The sequence below is a fragment of the Microchirus variegatus genome (assembly GCF_963457635.1).
Source record: "Microchirus variegatus genome assembly, chromosome: 1".
Lineage (NCBI taxonomy): Eukaryota > Metazoa > Chordata > Actinopteri > Pleuronectiformes > Soleidae > Microchirus > Microchirus variegatus.
This window is the reverse complement of record NC_139802.1, coordinates 20,500,224-20,525,445: the sequence shown is the minus strand read 5'-3', so window position 1 is coordinate 20,525,445 and position 25,222 is coordinate 20,500,224. Positions and strand designations below refer to the sequence as shown.

The window sequence follows — 25,222 nt, the reverse complement described above, 5'->3', positions numbered from 1 at the left end:
TCATGGCTGTAACCACCTGACATAATGTTGCCATGGCTGCCGTGTTGCATTCATTGCTGTTGGGGAAAAAACAACTTGAATTGCTATCTGAAGTCGTTGTATTACGCTTAGAAAACACATAAGAAAATGTAATCAAGATAAATTCTATTTAACTTTATGTCTATACGTTTTAATTGTTACATGAGTTTAATTCATGCCTAAAACATTGTACGACCCACATTTGTATTTTTTTTTTATAAATCAGGAAGTTCGTATTTTCCATTTTTTCCATGAACGCAGCACGGCTATCAACATAGAGACTAGCTAATCTAGAAGGAGCTAGCTACTCTTTCATTATTTCAGATTAATTAAACATAACAAAAATGTCTTTTAAACGAGAAGGCGACGACAAGAGTCAGTTGAACATCCTGCAGGTATGATTTTATTATTTTTTTAGGTTTGTTTTTCTGGTGGATACTTTACTCGAGATCACATTGTTGTGGTTAGCTTGCTGCTAGCTCAGGTCAACTTATTTGTTGTTACAGAAGCGACGTGTGGCGGATCTTCTGTCGAATTTCATTCCGGAGGATGAAGCTGCTCTGTTGAAAAATGGAAGGTGAAATTAACCCGCAATCCTGATTTAAAATGAGATTAACTATACAATCGCTGATGACATGAAGTGAACTATTTGTTCATTTGCACCCTGTAGATACACCTGCCTTGTGTGCTCCTATCGTCCTGTGTTTGATACAGTTGATATGCTGACAGTTCACAGAAAAGGCAAAAGGCACCTAGAAGGTGAGAAACGGAGGATTTTTTACTGTATAAGTATATATAATTTAAATGTATTTTCCCCATTCCTCTTGGTTGTGGTTAGTCTTAGTTGGCAGCATGCCCTCTAACTTCACTATATTTAGGGTACTACAAACGATGTAAAAAGTTGTACCTTAATGACTGCAAAATTATTAGTTTGTTGTTTGGCCAATTCATGAAATAAATCATATTCCTGATGAGTCACTTAATCCAAATAATGCACAAATCACACAACGCAATGCGAGTTTAATGTGTCTGTTTTATGTTCTGCTTCCTCAGGGATGAAATCTTTCTATGGCAGAAAATCACAGCTGAAGAATGATATAACAAAAAGGAAACATGAAAACTATGTCCAGGCTGAAGACAGAACGCAGGTTGGCAATCTGTGTATTCTGTGTCTTTAAGTTGTTGAATCATGTTTTTGAATCAGCAACATGAGGTGTTTGAATGTCTTGTTTCTTTTGCTGACTGGGATTTGTCAGAGCATTGTGTTCCAGGCTTGTGACTGTCATATGACCCTGACGAATCGCATCCCGCCATCCAATTTAACCCTGTTGTCTGTTGTGGAGACAACAGACAAAGCATTTGATAGAGTCAGCAACTGAATGAGCGCCCAGTAGCATATGAGAAATCTCTACACTCCACACATAAAAGCTGTTGTGGTTTCAGGAAGCCTCCAGTTCCAGTTCCAGTTCAGCCCCGTTACTGGTGCAAACAAGGAAGATTACACGTCACGCTTTGTTGAAGACTACACCGTATAACAGTTGCCATCGGAAAACCAGGTGAGTGTGATGCTGATTTGCAGAAAAGTCAGCAGTGTGGTTGTATGACTTACTGCCACATAGTCGGCATCTTGTTGACAACTGTGTGCTTACCCTGCACATAGAACCTACAAGAGCCATGCTGACTCACACTCTCAGTTAAAACATGGCTGCCACACTTTTCTGTCCGAAAATGACCGCGTCCAAGAGAATATTGACTGAACCCGACACGTGTCCTGCATTTATAGTCCAAGCTTGGCAAGTACCTGACACAGTCAGAGTAAACTGAACCATAATCTGAATGTTACAGTGGTTGTTGCCTTTATTTATGCTTACAACACACAACAAAACGTGACTCAATTTTAGAACTTGAAATTACCATGTCAATTGATGTGAACAAACCCAGCAGTCATTTCTGGATTGTTGCACGAGGGCTGGGTTGGATATCCTTGTGATAAAGTGTGTCCTTGAGTGGAGAGAGATACTCATTTCAGTGTATTCTGTTAATCAGAGACCCTTTTGTGATGTGATTTTAATCTGTGGTACACATAGTACAGTCAAAGACTCTGAATATGCATCAAAATCTCAATCAACCGCACTTCAAAGAATCATCAAAGCCTTTTTATTTTTAAGCACAAAATCTGAAAAAAGAACGACAAGCACCACTTCAGGCTTTAGCAGCGACGCCTGCAGTAAAATGCCATCTGAGAAAGAAGAAGCATGTTGGAAAACTGAAGCTTCAAAAAGAACGGCGCCAAACAGCTCCAGCTACGACATCACAGCAGGTAAAGTCTCAGCTTCTCTGTGTCACAGGATTATTTTTATCATTATTATTATGATTTAGCAGCCTGATCGTGCTTTAACTATAGCGACATTTTGTCTAATGTAGAAAACAAAGAGTTACATCCATCACAAGATGTAAACACAACTCAGCTCCCCGTGGCACCTGAGGCAGAGCCTATCACAGCAGAGAAGAGGAGAGAGCTGGAGCGCTACCTCAAACTGAAAAGGTATTTTAAATGTCTTATTTGTTTTGATTATTATACATTTATTGAAGCAGGAAAGCCCCTTTGACATTAAGAATCTCATTTTCAACAGAAATCTGGGCAAAACAGGCAGCAACATAAAATTAAACACAACGTTCCAGACAAAAACACAATAGAAAATTAAATTAAAGCTGCTGTCAGTGAGCATTCAGTGAGATTAATTCACAGGGCTACAAACACCCAAAAGCATGTATACTAGTGTCTGTGCTGCCCAGTACTGTAGTTCTCTTTGTGAACTGAGTCTTGCTTATTTTTTCACATTTTCTTCACTAAAACTGACATCAGTATTCACTCATTCATCTTTTTCATAGTGATGGGTGGATACAGGACCGTAGTGGCCACTGGATTAAAGATGAGAATGTGGAATTTGATTCGGATGAGGAGGAGCCTCCTTCACTTCCTTGACTGCCCACACGTTACTGAGAAGAGACACTAAGAACTGTGTGAAAACACAGATTAACTTGTACCCAAGTGGAACATTCCACTCAAGCCAAGGTGTGGTATTATATAATAACAACTCCCTCGTGACAAGGACTTCAACCAACCATCAACTTTTCACTCAATCATACATGACTTTCTTTTGTCGACTGTCAGCTGTGGCATGCAACCTAAAATATCAGAATAAAGTAACAAAAGACAGTGTCTTTGTGGAGTGAAGCCAAAGGTTACATTATAGAAGTAGAAGAGTGAGTTGCGTAGTCTGTTTCAGAATGCACAATTAGAGCTCTACCATGCTCTATCTATAGTTTTTGCAACCTGGAAATTAATTAATATCACCTAGGCATCATTAGCCTATCCTATTTATCTACCTTTATTGTCTGATTTCCTTTGAATGGGAACATAGTTTACAACATTGTATATGTTCCACTGAAGAAGAGCTGAAACGAGTGATAAATAGTGTAACGAGACCTGTCGAGAGCTCACTTGAGAATCAACCGAATAAAATAAAAACGCTAACCATTTTCCACAGTCCTGTGATGCAAATATGACCAAAGTCAAACAAAAAACAAGTGTAGAGCTGAAACAATTAATCGATTACAAAATGAATTGTCAACTATTTTGATAATTGATAATCTGAAGCTTTTGTCATGATAAAAATAAGATTTATGATTGTTTAACTTCTTAAATGTGAATATTTTCTTTGTTTCTTTGCTCCAAATAACAAAGAAATCATTCAAATGGAATCATTTTGGTTTGTGGACAAAACAAGACATTTGAGAACATCGTCATTTCCTGGTTTTTAAACATTTTCTGACATTTTATGGACCAAACGATTCATCGAGAAAATAATCGACAGATTAATGGATTACAAAAATAATCGCTAGTTGCAGCTCTCAACAAATGGAACACAATATGTGTCCGTCACACCTGTGTTTTACTGTAAAACAATCAGCAGAGCAAAGAAAGACTCCACTGCAACTTTGAATCATTTCACCTTTTCAAAATGTCAGTCAAGGCTGCCTGGCTCGAGGAGGAAAGAAAAGTGACCTTTTTTTAAAGGCCTGAAAATGAGTTTTCTGCTCATTTCTGCGGCGGTAATGTCAAACATCGATATTAGGTCAGAGAAACGGGGAAATGGGATGAAAGAAAATAAAGGGAAGGGGGACAGGAACCTCGGCAATGTTGTCAGAATCCTCCGAGGTTAACAGCTGTTTCTGCTCATAAAACTTATGGGTGCGACCCTCTTAAAGTCGGGGCTTATATTTGGAACGAGGTAACTTAAGCTCGTCGACTCGGTGTGGTTTCCCATCAGGTTGAGAAGGTTGGGGGGGGGGTGTGGGTAAAAATAGCTCAGGAGCTCGTGGGAAGTCACAGGATCAGGGACGACGTTAAGGGATTAAAGTGGTTCCACTCCTTCCACGAAGGCTTCATGTCCAAACTGATGACGCAGTTTGCGTCAAACTTGACCACAGAGTTGGTGTTAATCGCTAAAGATTTTATTGCATTTTTTGATGAGTAACCCTGATATAATTATGTCAGATTATGTTGTCATAGCGACATTATTTCTTTACATCATTTAGAAGGTAATTTGTGCTCCACTGGGAATGTTTTATACATGTTCATATGAGGTTGAGTGTTCTCTTTTTTTGACTGCTGTCATTTCAGGACATCATTATGAAGATTCTTAAAAAAAACAATAAAAAATAATGCTACACAATCGTAAAATCGTATCTTTGTGTTTGTAGTATCATGTTGCAACCATCTGAACACAATTTGCAAACAAGCATGGTATAAATGAATTTCTCTGTTGATGGTTCACCTCTAAATTCTTCTTTATTTAAAAGTTTATAGCATATTTTTATATTTATCATAAGCATTTTGATAGTAGTTAGGCAGTTACTTTAGTTGGGTTATAGTGCGTTTTCTTTCCCAAATTTGAGCAGTAAAAACGGAAAAGTCTGCCATTTCTTGAGGCTAATTCATGTACAGTATATGCTATAAGTACAAACCATAAAATTAAAGTTTCCAAACATTTACAACAAATACTTGAACATATATATCTTTTTTTATTTAATAAAGTATTTACAGATTGTTTTTTTCCCATGAATAGCACCACAATGAAAACGAGTAAACCTCTTTGTTTGGGGATGATGTGGGCGAGGCGGAGAAACTAAAAGCACAACAAAAAAGACACTTCACATTTTGCTTTGTGACCTCTACATGCCTTTATGAGGATGAACCGAGCAGTCTACAAAAGGGTGGCTGCGGGAAAATGAAAATGAAATGGTTTCCTGTGAACGTGGATGGATGTTGACGTCAGTGGACGAGCCAATGCTGCGGCTGCTGGTGGACTTGCTGTTCACTCTCTGATGCTTCATCTTAATCTCTGCTGGCGAACTGAGGGAACACAAGAACATTTAATTCAATTTTATTTGTGTAGTGCCAAATCACAACATGCATAATCTCAAAAACTCCATTTTAACAGAAGAATAAATCTCTGTCAGACTGTATGAAGTGATAAGTTTATACAGGACAGTTAGAGACAGGGATGACATGTTTATAGAACTATGATGTCATTTATATAAGCAGCAGCACCACTTGAACCACTGTGAAAGCTGAATAACCCTTTTGTAGAAATTGCACATGCATAATTTGAAACAATTTATTTTCCTCACTCATGTCGTTGTTGCGTGTGATGGCAAAGGCGGCTCTGGCGCGGGGCCCCTGCTGCGTGAAGTGGTAGCCAAACCTGAGGATGCTGGAGTTGTTCTCCAACATGGAGGCGATCTCCATCTCGACCGAATCGCCGAGCTTCTGCCTCTGCAACAGACGGAAGACAGGAGAACGTCACTCCAGGTTTGTGCCCTCAAAATGATGTTAGAAAACGTGTCAGCAATGTGCAATTCAACGTGGTTCTGTTGCAACTGCTTGTGGACATTTGGACTCAAATGAGGAAAATCACTGAAAATGTTGACCTGTGTTTCCCAAACCCCTAAAATGTTTACCCACACACCAAAATTATTCAGTTTTAATGATTTATTTGTTTTATGGAGCAAAGAAACAATAAAATAGTCAAATTTAAGAAGCTAAAAACAATCAAAACGCTGAAATTCATACTTGAACGTTCTCATTAGCGCAAAAAAATCAGTGACAGGACGTCTGAATTGTGTGACGCGGCACCTTCATGTGAGAATTTAGCCTCAGGTACTTATGAACTACAACGGTTTTGGCAATTTGTAACCTGAGAGAAAAGTGGAAAACAGCAAGTGGGAAAGCACTGAAAATAATATTCTAATATTTACATACTATGAGAAATCATTTGTTGCCAGAGTGGAACGTATAATTGTGTCTTGCACACACGCTACAGGATGAACTCATTGCAGACCTGGTTGTCGATCTTGAATTCCATCAGTGTGGCGTTGTTGGCCATCGCTTTGATGATGGCCATCATGCCGTCTGCGGTTATGAAGTTGGACTCGATATTAAGACTCTGCAAGCTGGTGTTCTCCTGCAGCATCTCAGCACATGCCTACACATACACACAGACAAAGAAAATTATGTAAAGACATATTATACCCTATTTCTCCAAGTGAACCTATGTTATTCCCTGGTGTCCTAATGAACATGTCTGTGACATGATTTGGTCAAAATACCACCACAGCAGTTCAATCACTCTGCCAAAACAGCCCTGTTCAGAACGCTCTCTTTTGAGTGCCTGTATCTTTAAATGCAAATGAGACACAGGAAACTACGTCAGCGTCACTGAGGCTCCGGCAGCTAACAGCAGTTAGCATTTGGAAAAGCCATCATTTGCCGACTCTCGCCGGCACATTGCCGTCATATATAAAATGAATCCACTGGACATGTAAATCCTCTGAGGCTGGAAGTTTGTGTAGAACTCTGTGCTGCACTGTGCAGCCAAGAATAGAACACTTTTGCAGACTTCCACTCTTCAGGATACTATTGCCCTCGCCTGCGGGCTTGTGTTTTTTAGGGACAAAGCGGAGCTCCGCGAGACAACAATTCTTGAAATGTCTCATTGTGACGTAGCAATGAGTGCGGAAGTGTTTTATCTCCTGTACTTAGACTGAGGAGGACCACAAAAACGTGACTGGGTCATCTTTTTTCACACTTTGCCGACTGATAGGACCTCCAGAGTCCCAAATATAAGTATTTGTAGTCTCCTTTAAGATTTGAAGACATCATTAAAATTTAAATCCTCTCATCTCTATACGCGGGAATACATGTATTTGCAATGATAAAATTCCGGCTCGAAATTAAGCAAGATGTTCAGTGATGTAGATGCTCTGCTAATGCTTCCAGTGTGGCCCCGAGTCATTATATGATTGGGTGACTGTTGTCATTTATTTCCTGAACCTTTAGTGCTTTAAAGGCTGGAAACTACGCCAGTTTAAATACAAATGCTCTGTCAAAATGTTGCAGTTATCCTGTGTCAGGACCCGTACGGTGCGGTCCACATGAAACAAGAATATAACCTGTTAAGAGACAGCTGTTGTCACCCAAGTTTCATCCAAGTGGATTCCTTACTTCAAGGAACACAACATGAAGTGCAAGTTGTATTTACAGGCTGACTGAAGGGTTTAAAGTTGGGGACAATGGACTCACATAGGCCACAGGGTCGTTGCTGCGGGTCGCAGCGATGCTCAGATACTCTACACAAGAGTTTCCCTTCATCGCCTCAAAGATCTCTTTCAGTGTTGGGATGGGAATGTCCTGCAGCAAAGACAAAGGCGCGTTAAAGCTCTGCTAAGGCAGCTTTTATATGATAACCAATCGATACAGCTGAGGATTGGAGATGAATAAGTCATGGAAAATGAAACACTCATTGATCTAATTCTTTTTTGCTCCCCCGTTGAACGAACCTTGATGTTGTTGAGGTTAACTTCTATCAGGCTGCTGTCGTTGTTGAGGATTCTCTCCAGGGTTTCCTCCACGTTGGTGGGGTTGGGTGGTTCTTCGGGGAAGATCTTGAAGGGATCTGGCTTCACTACACCTGAATGATACATAACATCACAGCTTAGGATGGCTACACGGTGATAATACACCAAAAATGATCAGTCCAGTACTGACTCTGACTTCAATTTGACATTCGGGTGATACTGATGGCGAAACGTTGTTGGTTTAATTTGTGTTGTTCTTTTGTGGCACGTATGTCTTTAAGACCTTTAAATAATCACGTTATTGTTTGGAATAATCACAAATAAATAATACAGTTTAAGAAATAATCACAAACAATTACAGTTAAAATCTTCTCAGCCTCTTATTTAATATATTAACTCAATTAATTTATTTAGGTTATATAAACACCCTTAATAAATGTGGGGGGCTGAGCTGCCTTGGTGGAGGTCTGTGCTCTCCTTTTCTTGTTATTAATGGAATATGTACATATGTGTATAGAGGCCCTTTTCCAGTGTTCTAATGGTACATTGTGTTTGCTAATGGTGTTAGAAGGCTATTGGATGATTAGAAAACCCTTGTGCAATGATATTAGCACAGCTGAAAACAGTTTTACTGTTCTTAGAAGAAAGCAAATTATTTTATTTAAAAAATATTTTTTTATTATTTTGAATAAAAATCATTATTTCTAATCTTGTCTTGATTATATTTTTTATTAATTTTGCAACTCTTTTAATGAATAAAAGTGTGAGTTTTAATGGAAAACACAAACATTGTTTGTGTCTTTTGAACAGTAGTGTATATCAAACCTAACTTTTCCTAACTTAGTCCCAAAATGAGAAACAAGAGAGATTTTGGTCATACGTACTGTTGATGCCCTCTGTGTTGGCGATGGTTCCCGTGGTGCCCAGAGCGTCGTAGTACTGCTTGTTGCTCATCAGCGTGTACATACCGAGGATGGCTGAAAGTACAAAACAATAAATACTGTGAAAACGTGTGTCAGGGAAGCAGTTCAGATAAAAATACCTGCTGTGGCGCGAGAGCGGCACAACTATGTGTTGGTTTTTGTCGACTGCACTGTCACAGAACAGTCTGCAAAGCTACAACATTCAAAACAATAATATACAAAGGTAGAGGGTCAACACGTATTGTGCATTTTATAACACCAGCTTTGGGGTGATGGGATTTAATTTACTAAAACCAGTAATCATTACAGTAGAACTTTAGAAACATGAACAAAATAGTTCCCCCTGAAAACTTAGTAGTAAAATATTGTAGTGCCGACCTGACTATTTACACATTTGTCTTTGATTTATTCTGAATGATCTTCACTGTTGTGTCATGAATTCAGATATAAATAAAACCACTGCGCTGATGTTGATGGATTCCTCTTGTCCTCCTGCTCTAATGCGTTCTGTCCAGAAGGGGGCAGAACTACTGATTCCTGTTCTTTCTGCAACCTGCCAGAGCCCCTCCTCCTCCTCCTCCTCCTCCTCCTCCTCCTCCTCCTACCTTCCCACCCTGACACCAGTTTCCTGACCCGGTGTGGGGGAACCATGGAAAGGGCTGACTGAGGAGAGGAAGGCCAGGGAGACAGCTGCCGGCCTGATCGGGGGTCGAGGTGTGTGTGTGTGTGTGTGTGCGTGCGTACATGTGTGTGTGCGTGCATGTGCGTGCGTGTGTGGGTGTCATCTAGACTGGTCCTGAGAATAACCCATGGTAGCTTTACAGCACAGGCTTCTCTACAGCAGAGAGAACCAAAATGGCCTGATATAGCAACGGGTGGATATCATATATACTGTATAGATGACTTGTTGGCTCCACACTCTCTCTCTCTCTCTGAGCTCATGTAGTTGCTCGCCAGACTATTCCTCACCGTTTAGTCCGTTGGCCAAAAACCCAAACAAAAGACCAACAAAGGATGACTGAGGTTTAAATCCTGTGGTTGGACCGTGTCCACGGTTTTAATGAAGCCGAACAAACAGGCTGCTCTGCTCTGCCTCTGCAGATGTGGGCCAGCCTGTTTGACCTGTGTGGACGGCTTTTTCACTGCGTTCAATGAGTCACACTCGATAAGATGAAATGGATTTTCTAGTGTGGCCTGTAATTTCCTAATCTCTCACCCAATTTCCACCACCAGTAATTTAAGACTGGCTCACACAATTAATTGCACATTTATTCAGCTTTTGTATATCCGGTAAAACTGATCATCTCCTGAATCCGTCTCTAAACAGCAACAAGCCGTGTTTAAATTGTTTGGTTTTAAAACTAGGCTCTGTAATTCATTTCTGAGATCCTCATCACATCCAGATAACCATCAATAAATAAAAGCAGTTATCTGCGATTAACATGACAAATTATTTTCCTGTTCCTGGAATAATTGGCTGGTGTCTGTCAGTAATCTGTCACCTCTCTCGCTGAATGAGATGCCTAAGCGACAATAGCCAGAAGTTAGCAGACGCGTCACGGAAAATGGCAGTAAGATTCACAGTTCCATTACGCACAATGGTTTCAAGTGTGTGGGGTGGAACTTTGACAAGAAGGCTAATGGGAGGTGGAGCTTGCTACAGGGTTCCCACACCTTGGTTGACATCTAAAACAAGGACTTTCCAGAACCAATTTCCTAAAATTCAAGGACTTTCCAGAACCAATTTCCCTTAAAATTTAAGGACTGAATGAGCTGATACAGCTTAAGAGCCGCTTTGCCCATTTTGTCCACTTTTATTGATTTGCAGCACGCTCTGCATCTGGACAAGTGATTGTCCTTGAGATTTGGTTGATGTCAGTCTATGTGATTTACTTTGGTGAGCCAGAGATCTTGGAATTTGCATTCTCAAGGCATCTCTTGCTTAACGTTACTCGCTGCATGGACTCTCACGTCAACGGCACAGAGAGACAGTGTCCACAACTGTAATTACGACTCTACGCTTTAAAAAATATATATATATGTACAGAATCGCATTCCTCTTAGCTTAGCTAACACATGTTTATGTTGAAACAGATTTAGCCAAACGGCTAACTATCAGCTACAGTAGTGTTGGTAACTGCAGTTGTTTTAATACTGAATATTTTTTTACATGAATTAAAAAGGAAAACACACTTCTTGTTCTGAGATAAGTGAGTTAAAATATTTACAAGACAACTAGAGACATTACTTTTATTGTACATTTATCAATTGTTGATCTCCCTCTACGAGAATTTGAATGCTAAAGCTATTTTTTGACTGATATTTATGATCAGCATACTTCGAGTGAATGTTAAAGCCACATTTATTTATTTATTTATGTACCATTAATAATCAGAATAACGTGTATAGAATAGCGTTCCTCTTAGCTTAGCTAACACATGTTTATGTTGAAATAGATTTAGCCAAACGGCTATACTATCTAGGTATAATTCTGTAACTGCAGTTGTTTTAATTACAATACTGAATATGTGTTTTACATGAATTAAAAAGGAAAACACACTTCCAGAAGACAACAGCACACACACAGTCTGTTTTAAAGAGATACAGTATCTTAGCCCCCAACTATCCTCGCGTCTACCCCGCCCATCCTCTGGCAGCCTGAGGGCCGTGAAGGCTTATTTATTTTTGTGTTGCTGAGCATGGGGAATTGGAGCCTGTCGCATGTTTGGCCATGTCTGTTAGCCCGGGTTCCACTGAGCTGCTCTCACTTTATCTATGGGGACAACAACATGAAGCAGCAGTAGCGGGCAGATAACAGGGTCTGTATTATAGAGCTCTCTTTACATGTGGGTCAAAGACACTGTGATGAAAACACTGAGGTCAAACTGCACTGTGTGTGTGTATGTGTGTGTGTGTCTGATAATGGGTTAATAAGCACCTGCTGCTGCGAGAGAGCATGAGGACTAACCCGTCTGACATCACAGGGAGAGCTAAACCTTTTCAGTCACAGCAGGAAATGGCACAGGTGTAATGGAAATTATGAAATAAAGATTTCATAATCGATCAGTTATTTCCTCAATTAATCGATTAGTGGGTAGGTCCATAAAATGTCCAATGTACACTGGATTAGAGGATGTATAAATAGTGTTGTTTCTGACCTGCAATATCACACATCTCTGCATCAGTGGCGTTTTTCAGAGCCTCCTCCAGCTCTGGTTCCAGGAGCACCTGCTCATGCTCGGGAATCTCTGGTGCTTTCTTGGGTGTAAAGGTTTTTCCTGGACACAAATGCAAAGAACAGATATATAAAATAGACAAAATATTATAAATATATGAGGAAAACATGGCACACAGAAGGCCTACGAGGAAGCAAATTGACAGGAGAGTCAAGTATAGGAGAGACGATATATTATCCTTTGCATGAATTACTTGAAATGTGTCTCTCTTCTGGTAAAAGCCCTGTTCAGATCAAGTTTCCCAAAGCAGGAGTAATCTAAGGCCGATCACAGATTCTCAGAAAAGCTCCAATAAACTTGGTTTTCCACTCAATCCTGGACTCATCACTGTACATTTAATATGTGTCACATACGGATGTTTGGACAAGTGTTGGACTTGAATAGCTGTCTTCAATCAACCTTGTCCTATTAGGTCCTCCAATCAAATTGCATGCAACCCACCAGTTAATATCATGTTATCCTGCCAATGCAGTGATATAATAGTACCATGTCTTTCACATGTCATGTCAATGCCGCCAACAGTTTGAAATTGCTATCCATGATCACCTTTCTTCTCCCCAGTGAAGGGCACAAGGTCTTCTCTGTCCGGGTGCTCCATGGCCTCCTTCTCCAGGTGATTCATCAGGGCGTCGCGGTCGTACGGCCCAGTCGGGTTCTTCTTTGTCTGGTCACGCTGCCGGTAACCCGCTGGCAGCATGTCATTCTGGGAGGACAAGAGGTCAAATGTTATGTTGCCGTGGCATCAAGAAGAAGCAGTGAACCGATGTTAAGAGCCTGGGCAGAGAACACGAGGAAGGAAACATCACAAATATCTTATGATAATGCCAGGTACAAGGGGTTTGATGTGGATATGTGGAAATGGCTACTGGAGGAAGAAGATTTTACGTCTTTCTTTTCTTTCTCTGACCAATACTAAAACTGGATATTATATTCATCTTAGCTCCAATTAGCCTTCCCCTCCCTCCTCACTACATCACTTCATGAGTAGAGAGGCGCCGATTGGAAAAGCTTCTCCTCGATTTTAAGTAATCAGAGGTAATGCAATATTTATTATTTTATGGTCTTACTCTGCTTTCCTGCCTTTTTTGATTGCCTGCCATTGTCCCTTTATGTGAGGCCACAAAAGACCTGATATTTAAATGTACAGTGAAAACTGTGGAAAATGAGACCTGAAACTTTAGAGATACGCTACACCATAGACAAACCGATTGGTGTTACCTTTTACATAAAAAAGCTCTGACACATAATTAGTCACATCTGAATGTTGGTGGATGAGGATCGAGCTGATCGATCACCTGACGGAACAAAAAACCGACAGGCACCAGAGAAAGTAATCAGAGACACCATCACCTGGTGATAAGACTAACTGATTCCCCCCTCTCTGTACCTCGGGGTCCATCTCCTGCAGCTCATAGTCCAGCTTCTCCAACTCCTCGGCACTGAGGCCCCTGAGGATGGCATCCTCGTCGATGTCCCTGGGGTCCGACATGGCTCCTGAGGCTGCGGCTCACACACACACAAACTCACTCATACACACACGCTGCTGCTGCTGCTGCAGGGCACTGTGAGAGAAGGGAGAAAAGGAACAACAATACTGTAGTGGCAAACTACAGTACACTTCATTTCGTTTCAATTCCTCAATCACCAAGGCAAGAAAGCCTATCGCAGATCAACAGCACAGAAATATTCCTTCGATGTTCCAGTGTTATAATGATTTTTCATTATTATTTTTTTTGATGTGGCACCGAAACATCTCGTTTGTATTTTTTTTTTTTTTATCATCTTTTCAGTGACAAATTGAATAGTATTATGCAGTTTTATACAGTATAAATGTGATTATTGTGTGAGCACTGACTTGGTCCATACTTGGTATTTTATCTTACTTGAAGTGAACAGTCGTGCATAATGAATGGACTAATTAATGTATATATTATTATTTTTGGTCTCATTTGTTCTTGAAAGAAAAATGGTTTAACATTAATTTCTCAAAATATTCAGTGGAGAGAGGGGAAAAAAGGAATAGACTGAAGCTCAAGGCCTAACCTGCCTGTACAATTGATCGTATTACACAAAAATATCAACAATACCCCAAAAACAAAACTGAAATATTGACAAGCAACAAAAGCAAAAAACAAGCGTTTTCATCATATTCATGAATTAAAAGATAATCTTTAATCTTTTAAACAGTAAAACACGTCTATTTAACATAAAGTGATGACTTCCTACATAATACAGTATGTGTATCGGATGCTATTTTAATTATTATTTAATTAACCGATTATTATCAATTTCCAAATTAATTCTCAACTATGTTGGTAATCTATGAGTTTCTCCTATTTTTCCTCGTCTTAAATATAAATATTTTCTGATTTCTTTGCTCAATGTAACAAATAAATCATTCAAATTCAATTATTTTTTTGGTTTATGGACAATATTTCCAGATTTTCAGTGACACAGATCACCATTTTTCTACATTTTCTTACATTTTTATGGACCAAGCAAGTACTCGATTCATCCATAGTGATAATAGTTGTTAGTTGCAGCCCTAATTTTAATACACACAATCATTCATCAGCTAAATAATACCACACTGTGTGAAAAGTCAACTTTGCAGAGCTAAATGAGCTCCCTCTTGAACAAACTTTACTTTATTTCTAATTAATATGTCATATTAGTATTGCATAGTATGTTATAGACCATAAACCTCATCATATTACAATAGATTGATACTGTGCTCTGCACAGCGCGGCAATAATAATAGACGCTTGCTGTACGCGGGAGCACAGAGTCCATATTTAAATGTTCTGCAGCTCATTTTCATTTTTCAGATTCATTTTCCCCATTAAAACACATTAGAGTTGAACCGCCTCCACCAGCTAATGTTTAAAAGAGTCAAGTGGAGAAAGTGAAAAGGAAAGACAGAGAGAGAGAGAGCAAGCTAGGTCTTTGTAACTCTAAACCCTGAGCTCACTGGGCTAAGAATAGCAGGATGGAGGGAGCGAGGAGGAGAAGGGGTGGAATCCCTTGTTTATCATTGACAGACATTCGCTCGTACGGTAGCGGACCCGCCCGAAAAAAACTCATCCACACCCTCCGTGATGAGAAAGGACCAAACGGATAAAGAACAACAAAATGCAGAGCGGCCTCTGATGCAGCAAAAGCCTAGTTCAAACCGTCTGCCCTCAAATACCACAACGATAACATACGTGTGGGTCACAATCATGAGTAATGCACGTATCAGCTTTAAGAGGTTCCACGGTCCAGATTTCATCCAAACTTGGCCAAACGGAGAAACCACGTCACAGTTCAAGGTCACAGAATGTGCTCCGAGTCTTCAAGAAGCATTAACATCTGCGTTTCCATGGCAAGACTCGTTATGTTGTCATGTTTATCGATTTGATTTGGCATAGCAACACGCAGTTTTACAGAAATATCTCTCTTGCATCACCAAACACAACTTGAATGATAGCAGATTTTAAAGGTAGGGCGGGCAACATGTCATTGTTGTTATTGATCAGTGGCGACGTCATTACATTTTAGCCTAATTTAATACAGTGATATGACATCGAACTGGATTTATGCATCTATTTACTATATTTCTACTATAATACAATGGCATAAATAGGTCAAGCAAAGTCGACTACGGACTTTTCACAGGAGGCAGATTTATTCCCAATAAGATAATTTGCTTTTTCATCATCCTCCTCTTCCTCGCATATACTTCACACTCACTGGTATGAGATTAACCCTTTAACATCTAAGCCTCAAAATGTCCGCCTGGACTTGTCTGCTTATTTTAAACATAAAAGGGCCAGAAAATGTCAATTTCCCCCATTATAAATTGAAATATCTGGCACTTATTTACCATTTACTGCATGTTAAAATAGTGTATTAACAATTTTAAATTAAGAAAAGCAAAATGTTTTATTTAGTTGTGCATGAAAACCAGATTTTGTGTTTTTAGAGACTCATTTTAACAATCTGGAGTCACATAAACATGGCGTCATGAGCGTCTTTTTCCGGTCAGTCGTCATGGAAACGATGCCATGCGTTAATGTGAGTATTTGTTTCAGTTTCCATGCACTCCGGTCAAAATTCCGATCACATACCGATCATATATACAGTAGAACAGTATTTCTTATTTTCCTCCCAAGTACCACCAGAGGAAGCTTGCGTACCACTGGTGGAACATGCACCACAGTTTGAGAACCATGGGCGTGGTCTGTATATGAGCATGGACGCAGTCTCCCTGTTTTGTCAAAGCCTGACCTTGTGCTTTGTCACTATTTGAAACTACTACATTTTCACCGACGTCAGCAGCAACCAAGACAGTACCAGCTGTCAATCACACGTGTTGTTCTCTCTATCATCTATTTTTTTATGAAACTATAGGGATTCAATTCAGTAAAAGTTCAGTTAAACTGTGTGTGCGTGTGTGAGCGTGCGTGCATGCGTGTGTGTCTGTGTGTGCGACGCTGGCTGCTCCTCACTCAGTGCTGTGTGTGGCTCTAATGTGTAAAGCCGGCAACACAAACACTGGATCATGCAGCTGAGTGTCAAAGAAGATGGAGGAGACTGAGAGGATGACGAGGGGGACAGAGGTCTCTCTCCTGACATTTTCATTCGTTACACTATCACGTTATTTTTTTATTAAATTTTTTTGAGTTTATTAATAAGCAGAGCTTTTTTTTTTTCTTTTTTTTTCTAAAGCATATTACGTATTATATAGAATGATATAACGTGTTATAATAAGATGCAAGCAAGCAAAACAGTTAAAATACAGTTATATTACGTAACACGTCAGCTTTCAAAGTGTGGGTAATTTAGTTTCAAACAATTTATGACCTATTATTTTGCATTCTATTAAATAACCACTCGCAATATTATACTGTACGATACTGTACATGGAGCTGGTCTTTGCTGCTAAACAAATGTATACAGTATATACACGGAGGCTATAAGAATGTGCTTAATTAACTAGAGCTGCAACTAACGATTATTTTTGTAATCCATTAATCATTTGGTCCATAAAATGTCAGAAAAATGTTTTAAAAGAAAAACGTTGATCAGTGTTTGTCAAACCTGGAATTGACGATGTTCTCGAATGTCTTTTTTTCTTGTCCACAAACCAAAATGGTTCAGTTTTAATGATTTCTTTGTTATGTCGAGCAAAGAAACAAAGAAAATATCCACATTTAAGAAGCTAAAACAATCAGAAATCTCGTTTTAATCATGAAAAAAAGCTTCAAACAGATCAAAATAGCTGACGGTTTCAGCTGTAACCTGAGCAAACTCCAAATCACAAAGGTCGCTTGGATAAAAATGTGAGATATAAAATTGATCATAACTTTGACTCAACAACACATAATTTTAAATTTTTTTGTAAAGCCTGAAGATATGTCCTGTAAATGTGAGCACTAAGAGTCAAATCAGAGATCTCAAACTTGCGGCCCCCTAATCAATTGGAGTTAGTTCACAATATAAATGTATTTATGAATCTATTAAAAAAGATTTTATTTTGAAATTTTGTCAAATGTCTTTTATTATTTTGATGTCTTTCTCTCAAAAAGTTGGACTTTTCTTCACATGAGTGACCAAACTAGACACTCAGTGGCCCCTAGCTCATTTGAGTGTGAAACCCCTGATTGCCTCTTGCGTGTGATTCATAGAGAGCCACAGGTGACCTGAGCTGCGACTGTGACCCAGAACTCGTGTCTGTGTTCGACTGCAGTGAAGCCTTTGATCCTCTCTTTATTGTTGGCTGTTTTCTGACCCTTGAGTTACGAGCGATGGCTCAGACAACTGCATACCAGCGGCCTGAAACCAAACATCATAATAGTTTTACGTACAGTGCCATCCATGCGCAGGGTGACTTTTGTGTCATCAATTGTGACGCCATGTATCGCTGTCGACTTATGTGTTTTGACGGTTGACTTTATCGCCTTCCCCCCTCATTTAACAATCGGTAGTCATATAAAAAATGTCGTCTTTTTCCGGTCAGTCGTCATGCGTTAATGTGCGTATTTGTTTCGGTTTCCATGCACTCTGGTCAAAATTCCGATCACATATATCTACGGTATATACAGTAGAACAGTATTTCTTATTGTCCTCCCAAGTACCACCAGAGGAAGCTTGTGTACCACTGGTGGCACACGCACCACAGTTTGAGAACCATGGCCATGGTCTGTATATGAGCATGGACGCAGTCTCCCTGTTTTGTAAAAGCCTGACCTTGTGCTTTGTCACTATTTGAAACTACTACATTTTCACCGACGTCAGCCGCAAACAAGACAGTACCAGCTGTCAATCACACGAGTTGTTCTCTATCATCTATTTTTTTTTCTCTAAATGGGACATTTACATGATTCAATCCAGTAATCATGTAAATGTTTACTGGATTGAATCATGCAAACATTTACATCACATCACATTACGCATTACTGGTACCCCCCCCCACGGTGGACCCAGGAGTGGAAACTGGGCTGCTGTCGTCAGTGTCACCTGCTGCTGCTGCTGCAGACGTCTCATTTTCCACTTCAAAAATCTCAACCTCTCAACAAAAATCTCTTCCACCTGTAGCTGCCGTCAGCACGGAAACCCGGGACACGAGCTCGTAAATGTACGCATACATTTTCACCTGGATGTGATTAATTAATGACAGCTGCCTTCAGTGCTATGGGAGTCTGGCCCTGCCATTGTAAACGTGGAGCGAGTCGTCTTTGAAAATGAAGGTTGTGGGTTTGATTCCTGGCTTCCTGGCAGCTTAACACTTCACCCCATGTTGGGGTGTGAATGGGTGAATGACAAAAGCTGCAGTGTAAGAAGAATATCTCTCAATAAATACAAACAATGTCCCAACTTCCAAGATCTTATCTTAACTACGCTAGTTAGCTAAGATACGTTTTTTTCTATAAAAGAAAAGCATGTTTTTTTGTTTTATTAACTAGTGCTGGACACGTTAACGGCGCTAAATGCACACGAATGACCGGAAAGAAGACGCGTATGACGTCATGTTTACGTGCCGCGGCACCGTAGTCCAGGCACCGTTTACCAGTTAGCTCCATTAGCTGCATTGGCACCTTTAGCGCCATTAGAGTTACAGTCTGTTTATTAAACGAAAAGAGCAGCGCTACAAATAACCAGTATATCTGTGTACTGCGTATGTGTGCCTCTGTGTTTAAAGTTTAGTGTTACTTTAGAGACTCATTTTAATAATACGGAGTCGCGTAAACATGGCGTCACTGCTCATCTTTTTCCGGTCAGTCTTCATGGAAACACGTTAATGTGCGTTAACTATGATGCCGTTAACGTGCCCAGCACTATTATTAACCCTTAGTGCTCATGCGGCAGGTGCACCCATGGTAAATTGCCATAGAAATAATGCAGAACTCCTTATATGGACATCCTGGTTGTGTGTGTTTAATGGTCACATATTCAGGCTTCAAAAATGTGGGGTTTTTTTTGTCTTATTATGTTGTCGAGTCAAAGTTATGATTCATTTTATATGCTATAAGTAGCAATAATTGTGAAGAAGTCACAAAATTTGAGGGTTTTTCTTTTCTTTTTGTACATAAAAACACGTTGAACTGTGACGTATTTTCCAAATTTTGCAAATTCAATCCGATTTAAAACATTTTCAGTACTTTTGGCTGAGGTGTGTTTATAGAGTTGGTGAAAATTAAATACTTTTAAGACACGTTATACTGCCAAAATGCTCTGTGTTAAAGGGTTAAAAACAAATCCTCCTAAATGTGAATTCATATAACTTCTAACTATAACTGTTTTAACTGAATTTTCATGATCTAAAACAACAACTAACTGGTTTTCTTAACACCATTTAGAAGGAAACTGTCCCCCTGTCCCTAATAGTTTCTTTCGTTAGCATTTAGCTGTTTGATTCGGTCATGGATAGTTTTCCTCTGAGCAGATGATTCTTAATAAACACCTCAGTGTGGAAAAACAAGATACATAACAAGTGAGTAATGTTCTATTTATTCTTTTGGATTTGTAATGAAGCCGTTCTGTAAACCAAGTCTCTTTCAGCTTTACATTTTATTATCCATATTTATTATCCAGCTCTACCTGCTGTGTGTTATTTGTACGGTACATCGCTTGACCGCCGTTATTCTCCAATAACGCCAAGATAACAGCTCTTATTGCACGAGCTGTACAACATAATACAAACACACGTACGTGTGATTTCTTAACAAGTCAGAAGAGAATTTCTCATCACAGTCATCGCTGCCTCAGCGGTAAGATTGTGAGTGATTATCACACTAGGTCACACTTATACTTAGACGTAATACAAATCAAATTAAAGACATAATAGAAATTGATGTAGAAGTATTGGAAAAAAATTAAGAAAAACAAATACCTGCAGTATGTCCCAGTATCTAAAATCACTCACTGACGAGGTTATTGTTGTCAAAAAATTAACTTTAAACAGAAACACATGTTGGGTCTTTTTTGTCTGTGCAACCTAAGAACGTGGACGACAATAAATGTCTACAACGTAAAAATAACCATCATTTGGTGATGGCTGCCGTATACAAACAGAGGAACCTATGAAGATTTTCATTTTTCACTGCTCACTGTAGTAAGACCTAAGGACTAATTCATCAGAATAACTGAAAACACCTGCGACCGATACAGCTGACGTCGATAGATTCACCTCCATAGTGACAGCTATGAACACGCAGATTTTAAAATAGGATCAATTCAAGGATATTATTATTAGACACTGCCATTCAAAAGTTTGGAGTCTTATTTTTGAAGGAAAAGTACTTTTTTTCAATGAATATAACATGAAATGAATCATAAATACACTCTATACATTGTTAACGTGGTAAACGACTATTCTAGCTGCAAACGTCTGGTTTTTAATGGAATATGTACATAGGTGCACACTCTTAGAAATAAGGTTTCCAAACGTGTCCTTCTACAAGGGCTGAGGTTCTGCCTGGAACCATTTGCTTCTGAAAAACCCTTTCCTGGAGAAAGGGTTTTTCAAGGGTTCTTGGTAACACTAATGGTTCCAGTAAGAGCCATTTTGATCCAGAGAACCCTTTAAAAGGCCCATTTCCAGTGTTCTAATGGTACATTGTGTTTGCTAATGGTGTTAGAAGGCTATTGGATGTTTAGAAAACCCTTGAAAACCCTTGTGCAATGATGTTAGCACAGCTGAAAACAGTTTTGCTGGTTCTTTGACATAAGGGCAAAATTATTATTTTGAATAAAAATCATTATTTCTGATCTTGTCAATGTCTTGACTATATTTTCTATTCAATTTGCAACTCTTTTGATGAATCAAAGTATGACTTTTAATGGAAAACACAACAAAATTGTATAGAACGGTAGTGTAAATATAAAACCGCATCAATAATGATCAAACCCGAAACTGAACTGAAATTCTAAACGCACTGTGCATCACTGCTGATGTTTCAACAAACGTGACCTCTGACCTCTATGAGTGCAGAGCTCACACCAAAACAGGGAACACATGCTGGGAATTTTTTCAAATCAAATTTTAGTGTGAAGGGTAAAAAGGTGATTTGTATAATCTTATACTCATAATACTCTCCAGGCTTTATATTTACATTTATTTAGAATTTAGAATTTAGAATACGGAATGAGGCTCATCCCTGCAAGACAAAACAAAAAAAAAAGCAGCTTTTTCTCTATGGACTTTGGTGCGAGATAGTGAGCAGTTCACAAAGCAAGACGAGCTTTAGCTGATGTGGATTCTATCAGAGGAGAGTTTTGTTTAAGTGGCTATAATCTGTTGTTTCTGTTGTTTGAGTAACTCTCAGTGAACCACAGAGGAGTTACTGGGTGTTTTATGAGCCAAAGACCATTATAAGGGTTTGGATTTCCCCTTGACAAAGGTTATGCTCTCGTAAAAACTCTGTCTTTTACTTTTAGATTTACTGTTTTTATTCCATAAAAGACACACTAGATGTGTGTGTGTGTGTGTGTGTAAGAGAGGCTTTTCTAAATGAGCCAGTTGCCACCAACAGCTCAGAAGATTTGTCACCATGCGGCAGGTCGATCTTCTCCACGTCTTACCGCCCAAGTGTAACATTCCAAATCAGCCTTCAGCTTAATTTTAGCCTCGCAAGTCAGCCATAGCTTGAGCTGCTTCTCGACAGGGAATGGGCAGGAGAGAAAGTTTTTTGCTTCCAATTCCAAACCTATATCGCTGTTATGTTTGTTTGTTGTTGTTTTGCAGAGTTTCATATCGGCGAGCAACAAGAACCAAATTCCCTGACTGCAACTGAGCTAAATTTAGTCCCTCCCTCTTCATCTTTCACCACAATTATGCCAAGAGTCCCTGAAAGACGATTTGATCCAGTGGCTGAGACAAACACACAAATGTCAGACACTGAACGGGATCCTGCAGGGCTGGAGGAGGAGGAGGAGGAGGAGGAGGTGATGTAGCAGCAGATGGAGAAAACATCTCCAAAATCCCCTGTGACGAATGCACTCCACAGCTATTGGACAGCTTAAGCCTCCAACCCTGAGAGGTTCATCCTGGACAAACTGCCCCTAATAAGAAGAATCACCTGAAACTAAAGAGTTCAACTTCACCTTTGTCCCGCTCCAGAAACTCTCTCCACATAGTCGTTGTTCCACCTCTCTCGTGACCTCACCCTCTCTCTCTCGTTCTCAGATTAAAGTTGGGATTACCCCAACATGCTCCCCAAAAACACACACACACACACACAGAAGCAGAGGGGACACAGCCTCACACCTACCTTCACAGAAGCACAGTGCTGAAGCCTCTCAGCAGTAAGAAACCGGAGAAAGTTGTTCTCTCTTACCCTCTTCACTCACTCACTCACTCTCTCTCTCTCTCTTTCAAACACCCCCCCCACTCCCCTCTCTTTCTCTCGCTCTCACTCCCTCTCTCTCGTGTCAGGCTTCAGGCCTTCTATGCTGAGACAGGCAAAGTGACAGCACTTTGAGAAGTCAGCATTTTATTATTTTGGCTGAGGGGGAGAGGGTGAAGGAGTGGGGTTAGAGGGACATGAACTCATAAGCTCATCAGTCCTTCAATTAAAACTGACTGAATCCACTGAGACAGAGAAAGGCTGACATCTAGTGGTTAGTACTGAGTAGCACTTTCCAAAAAAGATGACCCTGAAATCCCTCAAACTCCCCAAAAAAACTCCTTATGTGCTTAATCTAACCTATAATTACGTCATTTCCAGGTACCTGGCCAATCACAAGACTGTTGAGAAAGCTCTCGTTGGCTGGCAAATCACAACTCAGTCTGTCTTCTGGGGGTGAGATTTTGGTCTGAAACAGCGCGACTGATGAGAGCTTCAGTGAGGAGAGATTTCGGTTGGCTGGTTTGCAGCAATTAGGAGGTTTTGACCATAAAAACAAGTTAATGTATGTAAGTAGACCTCCATAACTCACATATATGTGCCATAGGATCACTCTATGGGAGCTTTAATTCAATTAAATTCAATAGTATTTGTCTAGCCCCAAATCACAACATCCATTATCTCAAGGCACTGTACATTGACAACATCATGCAGAGCAGAGAAACCTAACAATTCACACAATGACGAAGAAGAACAGAAGAAGAAAGCGCTGACAGAACCAGACTCAAAGATGTGCGGCCATCTGCCTAGACCGGTTGGGGTGAAAGGAAGTTAATGTTTGTTGATTTTCATTTTCCGTACAGCTGCACCTGTTCCTTTTGTTATTCCGGCCAACGTATTTTTTGAAGTGTTCAGTGAACTCGCTTTGGCAGAGTTCGCTTTCTGGCAGGAGGTTTTCCAAAGAGTCGTCATGTGTTGATCTCTGGTGGCTTTTCCCTTTAGTTCTTGTTGTAATTACGCCAATGTTTTCATTTAACATTCTGGCAGTCAGATTTGCTTTCAGGTTTTCTTTTCTTTTCTGATGACCCCAAAACATTATGCAACTCTTCCAATCCTCACTTCACAATTTCCTTGTGTATTTCAGTAACAGTTCTGTCTCATATCTCCATGCCATTACCACCAGTGCTTCATTTCTTTTCTTTCTTTTTTTCATCGCAGAGAGGCACACGACGGTAAACCTTTTTCACCGGCGGGAACATGAATGACGACATGGCTTCACCAAACTTCCATCGTAATTCCCCGAACACTCCTCGAGTCCCTCCGAATCAAAACTGCAAGTGTGCTTGAAAGTGTGCATTTTCTAATCATTTACAGCACTTGGCTGCTCTTTTACCCCCCACTAGATGGCAGCAGATGGACAGCAGTGCCTTAACGTTGACCTTGCTTTGAGGTGCTTATGAAATCATTGCTCTGGAACAGGCAACAGTGTGTTTTCTAGTGCAGTTCCCTCCAGTGTTTGGCTGTTAATCAAGGGGAAAGAACGAACACACACAGCGAGCGATAATGAGCTCATTATGAGACAAATGAATGCATTATTTGTTTGGTTGATGAATTATTCACGACACAACGATGCAGGGAGTGTGTCCTCTCTCTGACAAATGTCTTCACCAAACCCTAAACCTTATCACAGAGGACGGAATGTCACTCAAACATCTTAAGTGTGAGACATCAGTGATCATGCTGTCCGACCACATTCTCCACATTCACACATTTCCATGAAGACGCCAGGGACAAACAAAGGTGTGTTCAGGATCCATTAATTTTCATTTTGCTCACCCTCGTAAAAAACACACAGTGTGAAGGGAGAAACCCCTGAGTTCTCACATTGTTTTTGTGCTTTGTAAACACTCCATCTGTGTGGTTTTGCAGATGTGCACTTTTTTTTGTTTTCTTTCAAGGTCCTGATAAGATCTGTCTCACCTGCAGCTCCTGTGCGTGTGTGAATGTGGTGAGTTCAGCGACGATGGTTTGGTCGGTTTCCTAAAGGGCCACCTAAAGCTCGCCGAAAATACGACACACAGAGGGGGGAGTCCGGTGATAGTGGCGAGCAAATTAGAGAAATTATGCAGGTGTTTTCACACCACAGATCCAGTCGAAAATAAATCAAGATGATGTAAAAGCACGATAATTCACACGTCATCTTTATTACATCTTTATTTACAATGTTGGGGAGTTTTTTTGTACTTGTTACTTGTACTAACCCTTGTATTTATGTCAATGTGCTACTTCACTT

The 25,222-nt window shown here is 39.9% G+C and overlaps 2 protein-coding genes across 3 annotated transcripts; one reads left to right on the top strand and one right to left on the bottom strand.

The window, feature by feature from the left end:
- The first annotated feature begins 281 nt into the window (after positions 1-281).
- Positions 282-4,946, top strand: scnm1 (sodium channel modifier 1). Its single transcript, XM_083889004.1, has 8 exons — positions 282-413; positions 525-595; positions 689-777; positions 1,072-1,166; positions 1,462-1,574; positions 2,187-2,338; positions 2,443-2,563; positions 2,911-4,946. The coding sequence occupies exons 1-8, from the start codon at positions 363-365 to the stop codon at positions 3,002-3,004; spliced, it is 786 nt and encodes a 261-aa protein (XP_083745130.1). The 5' UTR covers positions 282-362; the 3' UTR covers positions 3,005-4,946.
- Positions 4,947-5,083: 137 nt separating this feature from the next.
- tmod4 (tropomodulin 4 (muscle)) lies at positions 5,084-23,009 on the bottom strand. 2 transcript variants are annotated; one of them, XM_083888983.1, is made up of 10 exons: positions 22,855-23,009; positions 13,488-13,662; positions 12,647-12,803; positions 12,023-12,142; positions 8,826-8,918; positions 7,924-8,054; positions 7,667-7,774; positions 6,426-6,569; positions 5,716-5,860; positions 5,084-5,437 (listed from the first exon to the last, which is right to left on the bottom strand). In XM_083888983.1, the coding sequence occupies exons 2-10, from the start codon at positions 13,587-13,589 to the stop codon at positions 5,415-5,417; spliced, it is 1,023 nt and encodes a 340-aa protein (XP_083745109.1). In that variant the 5' UTR covers positions 13,590-13,662; positions 22,855-23,009; the 3' UTR covers positions 5,084-5,414. The 2 variants fall into 2 exon arrangements, with proteins under 2 accessions (XP_083745109.1, XP_083745110.1); XM_083888984.1 differs by lacking the exon at positions 22,855-23,009 and adding an exon at positions 22,688-22,709.
- Positions 23,010-25,222: the final 2,213 nt, after the last annotated feature.